General features: G+C 37.0%; 1 protein-coding gene across 1 annotated transcript; it reads left to right on the forward strand.

The window, feature by feature from the left end:
• Positions 1 to 1,494: 1,494 nt before the first annotated feature.
• LOC580637 (adhesion G-protein coupled receptor G6) lies at positions 1,495 to 10,127 on the forward strand. Its single transcript, XM_030988455.1, has 9 exons — positions 1,495 to 1,597; positions 2,056 to 2,202; positions 2,541 to 2,723; positions 3,506 to 3,889; positions 4,361 to 4,501; positions 5,938 to 6,062; positions 6,537 to 6,820; positions 7,685 to 7,751; positions 9,411 to 10,127. The coding sequence occupies exons 1-9, from the start codon at positions 1,544 to 1,546 to the stop codon at positions 9,928 to 9,930; spliced, it is 1,905 nt and encodes a 634-aa protein (XP_030844315.1). The 5' UTR covers positions 1,495 to 1,543; the 3' UTR covers positions 9,931 to 10,127.
• The last annotated feature ends 343 nt before the right edge of the window (positions 10,128 to 10,470 follow it).

The following is a 10,470-nucleotide window of genomic DNA, read 5'->3' on the forward strand; positions in this document are numbered from 1 at the left end:
GGGGGGGGGGGGGGGGGGGGGGGGGGGGGGTGGGGGGAGGGGGGGTAAGCGGACACTTTTTTTTTTTTTTTGGTCTCGAAATTTGAAAAATTGACATTTTTTTCGGTGGGGGGGGGGGGGGGGGGTAAGGTCACTTTACGTTAGCCGTGGGCATAATATATATATTTAAAAAAAAAAAAAATTTATTAACAAAAAACAAAAAACAAAAACAAACAAAGGGGGGGGGGGGTTATTTTTTTTTTTTTTTTTTTTTTTTTGGGGGGGGGGTTTACACACATACAAATACCAAAGGGGGGGGGGTTTGAACCCCCAACCCCCCCCCCCCTGTGTACGCCCCTGCTTATAATAATGGTTATGATATCCTACGTTATTCGTCCCTCGCCTTCGTATTTCCAAAGGGTCTGAATGTAAACACAACTATCTAACAAGTGTGAGCTAAGGGCGAGGATCATACTGCTCATGCTACTTTAAGCCAGTGGTCTTCTCTTTTCTTCTTCAGAAACTAAGATAATTATCTGTGAGAGGACGACGGGTGAAATAAATTGCGAAGAGGGCCTGATCAACATTGCTACCGCTGTCTACGGACGAAGTGACAGCACAACCTGTCCTCACCCATTAGTATCAGACACGTCTTGTGCATTAGACGTAGTGGCTGTTATCGGTTCAAAATGTAACGGCCGATCGCAATGCAGCATTACTGCAACGAATGACCTTGCTGGTGATCCGTGCATTGGAACATATAAGTACCTTGAGGTAGCCTATACGTGCGAAGGTTTGTCAGAAATTCGTCCAATTTGAATAGTTTTTCTTTCTTTTTTACAATTTAGAATAATTAATTAATACATTAGTTATTTATATATTTAAAAAAAAAATATAATTAGCTATTAATTTTCTTCAAATTATTGATATTTTTCATATTTTTCATATTTTCTGTCCTCTAGCTGGTGTCTATTATAAATATTTTTCATCACGTGTAGTGCTTTTATCTAATCCATGAACAAGATATTATCTATTTCAAATAATTGTATTTCCATAACTCAATCAAACCATAACAAGAATGCTCACATAAAATTGATATCAATTGACGTTTGCAATTGCAAAGTTAACGTCATTTGATAATAATTTTATAATATAGAAAATGAAATTAATTTGTAATTGTACATTATCAATTGTCTAAAAGTAATCAAAGCATTTAAGATTCAAGATACAAAGGCATAATATTATCATAAATTAAGTCGAATTTCAAAGGACATTGAGAAATCCACTTAAAAGGAGATCTTGTAGAGCATTGTGTGTAGGGATGGAGGCCTTTTCCCACGCACAGTCCAAGACTTCATAACTTTGTTAAAGTAGTAGTAGCATATTTTCATGGGCTAATACGTAAAAAAATGAACACGATAACGTCAGAACACTCGAATACGAAACCTCTATGAATAGCCGGGACAAAAATATGTATCAATATTATATAAATTTTCTTTCTTTTTTTGCAGGAGGTCAGGCTACAGTTGGTCCATGTGAAGGCTGTTATACCAATGCTTGTAAGATGAGCTGCGGAAAGAACCTAACTGCTGAAGAGATTCTTGAGATCTTAAGAAACGTCAGTATATTCTTGAATTTCAGGACCATCATTTTGAAACGACGCTGTTAGCAAATAAACATGAAATTGGAAGTGGGATCAAATTGAAAAAGTAATGGAATTGGACTGACAAGGGAATTTAATTATAAATGAAACTGAAATTAAATTGAAATTTAATAAACAACTTTTTATTTAGTTCGTGAGGAAAACCCAAGGTCTATGGTTTAAAAAAAAAAATCGCATTTTTATCATACAAGTTAGTCATATTTGGCTAGCCTTTTCTCTCTCTCTCTCTTCTCTCTCTCTCTCTCTCTCTCTCTCTCTCGATTTCTCTCTCGCTGTCTTTCCCTTTATCTCTCATTCCTCTGTGTCTCTCTTCCTCTCTCTCTCTCTATCTCTGCTGCTCTCTCTTTGTCTCTCTTCTTCTCTATCTGTCTGTCTCTCTCTCTATTTGATAACATCTGCATTTGATTTCGCAGGTAGAAATCACTTTAGATAACGCAGCAAATGTCGCTGAAGAGTTGGAAAACGTCACAAGCATGGGCCAGAACATCTCTCTAGAGGGGCTCAATGTAGTTGCAGAACTTCTTGAGGATATAAATGAAATAAATTCTACAGAAACAAAGGTATGTGTTTCGAATTCATTTGGATCTATTTATTCAATCATGGTTAAAGAAAAATACCTGTTTCTATCAGCTGAATGCTTGAACTACTCTAGCCGATATTTCATATGAAGAAGTGCTATTGAACAAGTTTACGGTCCCCTTTTCATTGTCTCATAATGTTTAGTACATTTCTTACATGATAATAGTCTCGATTCAAGTGCTGTCTAGTGATTACTAGGGTTTTCAATGTGATACTTACATAAGTCAATTACAAAGGAAGATCTCAGCATTATTCTGTCACGATGCAATCAAAACTTTTTACTTGTACTCATACTATATTTCATTTTCTTGAACAATAGGTGGCGAAATCTATGGTAGGAATTGTAAATAACATCGCAGCCTTACCTGACGAACAGCTTGGTATGGCCGAGGAAGAGAATAGCTCGCCCAGCCGTGTAGTCTTGGCTCTCGAAGCACAGCTTGCTGTCATAGAAGTGGGAAATGGAAGTAGTCGGTTTGTGGAAACCAATGTTGCTGCTGAGGTAGGGCAGACAGTCTGTACTTTTCAATTGTTTAAGAGAATGACGCATGACATGGATGTTTTGAAAATGTCCAATATATGTGACATTCTACTTCGGCTGTCATACCACTCAAATGAGCGATTGAGGGATTAGGTGTTTGTACAAAATGATTATCAGCTCAATAAACCTTCCTGTGCGCCATGCCTGATAAGAGTTTTGTGAATCTCAACCAATTTAAATAATCTCAAAATCACGTTCAGTAATTGACAAACAAAACAAAACGAAACTTGATCCTTGACCGTAGTGCAAATGGGTCCTGAAGAAAAGTGACATATCGAGTTGGATCGTGATGCAAAACGTACTTTGTTCTCTTGTCATTGTATCCTTTCCCCTCACTACCAGTAACACGAATGGAACAATAACTAGATCCAATGCAAATTTCTTGAAGTATTACGCTGACACAACTTCTTTGATTATGGAATGATTCTTGTAAAGTCAGGCTAGCTTCTAGATCTGTCATGCAATATCACTTTTATCCGATATAATTGCACACTTTCATATTTCCATAATTTGTGTGCCACACATTTCTTATGTGATGTAAGTTAGAAAAATATTTGATTAATTTATATTCTACAGATTAGCCGTACATAACTTCATCTGAACAGTAGCGAACCAAGTTTAATGGCATGTTTGGGTCCTCCCTTGCAGGGACTGTTTCTGTGACCAGCTGTCGATAATTATCTGTTCATACCTGAACTGGCTATATATTTTAAAAACACTCTCATTCGGTCTTTCCGTTTCAGGTACTTGATGTGACCCCCGAGGACATCAGCCAAGTTTATAATGTCTTCATGGCTGTAACTGATGACGGTGAGAGCATCTCTGACGAAGACTTCAAGGTGGAAAGAGGTGACCTAACGCAAGAGCCAGAAGCCACCCAGGCACAGGCTACACTCTTTATTCCATCGGGTTTAGCGGACAGGTTCTCTGGACGCAGAGGGCGTCTCGTCATCACGACGTATCGCGTGCCATCTATGTTCCAGGATACGGGGATTGCGCAGTTCAACCAAGATGTAGAAGAGAACAATGGACCCTTGAATTCTAGGATCATATCGGCGTCTTTCAATAACGAAAAGGTGGAGGATTTGAGCGAACCAGTCAGGATATCGTTCACTCCTCTAAATCCAGTAAGAAGATATGACAATTAATTTATTGAACTTATAGCGAATACAGAATTGTATCGCGTCACTCAATGGATATATTTATGTTGTAAAATGACACGAAATGATAAGCAGAGAAAACTTTAAGTTGGCAGAAATGGATTGAGGAATTAATGGGTTCATGATAGTAAATACCTATGGTAAAGAGAGAGAGAGAGAAAGAGAGAGAGAGAGAGAAAGAGAGAGAGAGAGAGAAGGAGGTAATGAAATAGAGATGAAGAGGATATGTAAGACAAATCAAGAGAATCTGGTGTAAACCTTGGACTGTGATATCATAGGGTGATTGGCATACACAATAATTTGCAAATGCAACAAAGAACTTCATAGATCCATCAAAAAAACAAAACCAATTGACAATAACAATGAACTATATTTTACTTCATTTTAGAGAAAAAAATAAATTAATTCGTTTAATTTCTACTTTATCTTTATTTTCAGAATGGGACCAATGCTCAGTGTGTATTCTGGGACTTTGACGACAAAGCCTGGTCTCAACGTGGATGTAACAAGACGAGTAATGACACCAGTGACAGGATCGAATGCGAGTGTAATCATCTGACTAACTTCGGAATTCTCTTGGTACGTGTTAAACTCTTCGTCCGAAATATCTTCATGTAAACTGATTCATTCTTAATCTTTTTACTGAATTGAACAGGCTAAGTCTGCCAGTCAAGAGTTTATGCTAAAACATGTTAACAGGTCTTTGCCTCAAAGGTATAGTGACTAGTGTTTAGCAAATGATTACATCCATAAATACAACCCCAGAAGCTTACATAAACTATATTCTATATTCTTTAAAACTACCGACAAAAAAACAAGTCAGAGTAAGATACAGAGGCCAAGTCTTCTGTAATTGATTAACCGATAACATTTTAAACTCTGTATCACTCTAAAGCTTCAAAACAAATTTATTTTATAAAAAAAAAAAATCATTGTTGAAAAATGCAACTCTCATGGTAGCTCAGCAATGGTCATTGGAATGACCGCTCCCATTTTGATTTACTATCTTTACAATAAGATATGATTCGTTTGGGGATTGATTCCGACAAGGAACTTTGCATTTGTATCCCCTCCCTCCAAGTACTGGTTTATCATCTTATCTCCCCCTTTCTCACTTATTTGCTTTTGTTTAGGTATGTATTCTTTGCATTTTAATAATGTACATTATTTGTATTTGATTGTTTTTGGCTCTATTAAGAGCCATTCATTTGATGGCTCTATTCTTTCTAGGGGTCCAAATTCGTATAATATGTTCATCAGCATTTTGTCCCAATCTTTCATTAGTCTGAGAGCACTGTGATCTATTAGTAAAGGCCCTTGACTCGCTAGTCAATAATCGGGCCGGTTCTTATTTCATATTTTTGTCGCCCACATTTCCTGCAAGCCGCTGAAGATGGCGTACTCAACGAACTCGGACGCCCAGCCTCGGATTTTTTCCGCTAGGCTTTTCAGAGATCACGTCATCTTCGGCTTGCAGAAAGTAGGCGGAGATCAAGGTGGTGGAGATTTAATATTAAAACTATTAAATCGCCCAGATTCTAGACTATTGACTCACATACGAGAGGTCGTCTCCAAGATTCGATCACTTCCTGTGCTTCCATCATTGTACAAGGTGCTCACATTGTCCCTCTAAACCCAGGGATTTCTTTTGAATACCGGGAAACACTGGGATGATAATAATATTTATTAAACATACAAGGTTCTTTTTCCATAGAATAAAATCATGTATTTGATTCTATTTCTTTGATCTAGTTAAATACTGCTTTTCCTATGTTTAATTCCTCACTCCATCGTATAAAGAATCAGCGTGCAATACTAATGAAGCTACTCGGAGTAAATAAGACCCAATTATTGTTTTATCATTTTTCTTTATTACGCCTATAAGTTCAACGTGAGATTTGAAATTCGAATCCCAAAATAGAGGCTCTTTTTGTGTTAAGTGGACGATTTCAGAATAGATAATAATGTCATGTTTTCTCAGTTAATTTCGAGCCTTCATTTTTTTTCCGTTATAGGATATCTATGGAGGAGAACAATTATCGGCTAAGGCAGATTTCATCCTCAAGATCGTTAGCTATGTTGGTTGCCTGATTTCAATATTGGGCCTTGTTATGACAATCTTTACATTTGCCACAAACAAGTGAGTACCATTATCAAGTGCCAAATTATTATTGTCTTTATAAATAATAAGAAACCATTTTTGTTTAGCACATGGAGATGAATTTGTACCCGCTTAAATTTATATTCTTCTTTGTTTCATTTATAGACATCCACATATATTAAAATTAATAGATGTTAATACGATGGCGATATTATTGATCGCCTTCAAAGTAGACCGTTTCGAAAGAAAAAAAAAGGCTGTCAATGGTATTAAACGTAATGAGAACAGAAATGTGATTATCCTAACCCTGACCGGAACCATAACTGAAACAAATCAAATATTTCTCCCCTGCAAAGAAGTTATTCCAAGTCTGCTTGAGACTTCCACATGTTCGGTTGAAGGTCATTTTAGAGGATTTAAGGATATGGTAAATTTGTTTATGAATTTTAGTTATTTTATTATGATAATGCAGCATTCACAGAGTATCTTCTGGTTTTCTTTTTCATCTCTCAGAAAGCTTCGAGACCGGAAACCCAACCAGATTCTCCTATCCCTCTGCTGTGCCTTACTAGGACTCTATGTGGTCTTTATAGTCATGATATCAGTGGACACTAAACGGGATGTGACTGAGCTCTCCCCTCTCCCTTGCTCGATCCTGGCTGCATTCCTCCAATATTTCATTCTGGCAGCTATTTTCTGGATGGCCGTTGAGGGCTACAACATGCATAATCTCCTCGTACTGGTCCACCATTACTATTTGCCACGGTTTATGAAGAAAGCTTCGTTGATCGCATGGGGTAAGATTTCATCTGCTCCTTGAATTAATACGAGGGCGTCACTAGAAGGAGGGGATGGAACGTAGGTTTTCCCCCTCCCCTCCCTCGTTCCATATGCAAACATATGAATTAAATGTATCCACAGACTTTGAACGAGAAAGCAGAATATTCATTGTGCGTTATTCACTGTTTTCCGAGTATTTGGGTTTACTCGATTTTACGAAGATCATGTGTTTGTCCGTTGGGGCGCCGATAAAACGGATTTTTATAACATGACTCCACCTACCTCCTCTCCTCGCCCGAAAAGTTAATGTAGGAAATTTGTTTTTCACACTTATCATGATTGTTGGCAAGGGAATACAATTTAAAGAAGTGCTTGTTTGAAGCCCAATATATCTAGTAGAACTGTTCTGGAGAAATTCCTGAACCCGTTCGCTTATTTCATCTTATTTTAGTTATTTCATTCATTTATATTTCTTTAAGGTATCCCATTCAACAAAAGTTGGTCTTTCATAGGGCCCTGAAAATCCATTAAAACTATATGCATTAAAACAAAAAAAAATCATACAACCAAGTAGCATAAACACGTAACCTCATTTTTACACCTTATAAACTAATTCCATGAAATTGTTCAAGCTTAAAAAAATAACAGATAACAAAAATCAATGACGAGGCTTGAAAGGATGAGCAAATGTTCATTATATATGTAGGTCACTTGCTGAGAGACGTAAAGGAAACAAATATAGAAAGAAAGAACGAAAAACATAAAGGAATTAGAAAGACAAAAATAAAGAAGAAAGAAGAAATAAGAGGGAAAAGAAAGGGATAGGAAGAAAAGGACGAATAAAAACTTGACCACTCTCAAATTGTTTGTTCTTTTTGTAGGTTGCCCTTTGTTAATAGTCGGGATTACTGCGGGTGCTTCAAGACACTACTACGCACAGACAGATTTGTAAGTTTCTTCATGCAGAATATCTTTTTTTAACACATCGGGATATTGAAATTCTTCAGTCGTCGAAGGTAGTGCGGGGGGAATTACTTCTGCATTAGAAAGGCAATGGTGTTTTATATCTCAAATGCGATATGTTGTTAACCATATACATATTCATGTAGGTGAAGTTAATTATATGCATGCGTAAAATACTGGATGGTGAAATTATCGATTTCTTATAAAAAAATCCTATAACATTCTGAACACGTATTTGTTTTTGTTTTTTTTTTTTATTTGTACTGTTGTAACTGTTGTGTTTTGTAATCTAATATCACCTGGTTGTGACAGACTGAATTTCGTGTTCTTTGACACTCTGTAAGAGATAACATCCCATTATATTGGCATCATGACTTCACACGATCACAAAGAACTTGAGAGTCAAGTAAAGGGCCATTTCATGAGCCTGTTGTACCGCCTGCGCATATTTTTTTTTACACAACTGTTTAGCCATTTTCGCGAAAACATTCCAAGAAGTGCTCTGGTGAAAGAGTCTAAGTCGTCAGTGCACCATATATGTACAAGCACGTACACCCAGTGAAGGGAAGATAATAGCTATAGGGGAAAACAAGGATAGCGGAGAGGATATAGAGAAGGAAAAACAAGGAAATACATAAGAAAAGAGAAGAGGATAAGTCAAAGGAAGGACATAGAAATACATAATATTGAAGAGCTAAGAGGATCATAGATCTAGACTAAGGAAAAACAGAGAAGTACATCCGGAAATACATAAAGAAGGAGAAAGGGAATCTATCAGATGAAAACAAAGAAATAGATGACGAAGGAGAAAAGGATAGATTGAAGGAGAAACAAAGAAATACATAAAACAAAAAAGAAAGGTTAGAATAAAGGAGAACAAAAGAAATACATAACGAAGGAGAACTACTGGAGGATAGATTGAAGGAAAAACAAAGAAATATATAACGAAGGAGAAAATAGATTGAAGAGAAAAAAAGAAATACATGACAAAAGAGAAGAGGAAAGATTGAAGGATAACACAGAAATACATCATGAAAGAGAAGAGAGGATAGATTTAACCCGAAACAAATAACGAGTACGTACACATGTACAGCCAGTGAGGTGTTTTTGGTACAGCTAAATCCAACGAAACTGCCGAGGGTAATGTTAGACTCTGTCTCTAGTCGTTTGCACAGTATCTTTGACTGAAGTGGCTAAACAGTACTGTTGTGTAAAAAAAAAAATATGCGCATACCGCCTATGTAATTTAGGGCCGAAACTCCTTACTCCCTCCACTAAATAGTTGCCACACTCTCACTGCTTTCAAGAGGTGTCTGAAAACACATCTTTTTATAATTTGTTGTAATGTTCCTCTCCGTTTGTAAAGCTTTGTATGATAATGTTCCCTGTTTATGTTTCTTTGTAAGTATTTCTTGTATATGCGCTCAGTATTTAATGAAAAGGGGCTTTCTTATTGTAACATTGTTGTCCTTATTATTTGTTTTAATATTATTATTTACATTATGTAATATGTCAGTGTAATGTCGCACATTTCTAAAGGTGACACACATTTATCTCAAGTCTTGGTGATCGTGTTATACACTCAATTCAGAAATATAAATCTGTTAAGATGATGTTTTATTTTATTTCAATTTTGTGTTATAGTTGCTTCCTTGCATATTGGCCTGTGATCAGTGGGCTCCTGATACCTATTGGTGTCGTCATGATCTTCAACTTTGTCATCTATGTTCGGGTCCTCATGCGACTAAACAAAACTATGAAAGGACAACACCTGGACAAGACGGAGAAGCGCCAGCGGATTCGACGTTTCCAGAACGCAGTTTGCATCTTGACTCTAATGGGTCTCACGTGGTCTCTTGGCTACCTGAGCATCATACAACCAGCCAGTGCGGTTGCGCAAGGAATCTTCACTGTGCTGAACTCTCTTCAGGGGTTTTTCATCTTCATGCTGTATTGCGTTAGACAGCCTCAGGTGCGCATGGCATGGCGTTTCCAGTTCAAATGCTGCTTACCTAAATATTTCACGACGCCCTCTGCGGCCAGTTCCGGTTCTGGACAACCCAGCTCAATGCTCAAGAACAGCTCATCAGACCTGAAGGACGTCCCGTTTCCAACTCAGTCTCCAGCGGAAACCCAGAGACAGGAGGCTAGCTCTAACGGATAGACTTTCTAGAGCTTCGTATGATAATGCTGGTACAGAGTGGTGAAGATACCATGTAGAACTGATAGATTTTGGATTGAACCAAAGGGTTGTAAACAAATCACACATTCAAGTATATTTTTTGAAGTTTTCGCAGTTTATTCTGACCGTTCTATAAATACAGCACTTATTTCTTCTGTTACATATCTTCTTGTAGTTAATGGAGTTCCTGATCGGGTTATCATTATTCGAACTGTTGGCGGTGGACTTCTAATTGGAGGGGTTTTATGTGATATGATTATTTCCCTTTTACGAGTGAGTGTAGGAGGAGTGTTTTGATGCCTTTTAAAAATATTGTTATGATATAGGCCTATTACATTATGATTATTTCGCATGGTATAATTGAAATCAAGGTAACCTATACGTATGCTGCAAATACAACAGATAGCTTTATGTGTGGTGTACAAAATGAAAGCATACTTTTATTATATACATATTGACAATTCAATTGAAAATTTCACCAATTGATTTAACAAATGTTATGAATGAAACATTCTAAATAGT

This window comes from Strongylocentrotus purpuratus, unplaced genomic scaffold (assembly GCF_000002235.5).
Source record: "Strongylocentrotus purpuratus isolate Spur 01 unplaced genomic scaffold, Spur_5.0 spur5_scaffold_17, whole genome shotgun sequence".
Taxonomy (NCBI): domain Eukaryota; kingdom Metazoa; phylum Echinodermata; class Echinoidea; order Camarodonta; family Strongylocentrotidae; genus Strongylocentrotus; species Strongylocentrotus purpuratus.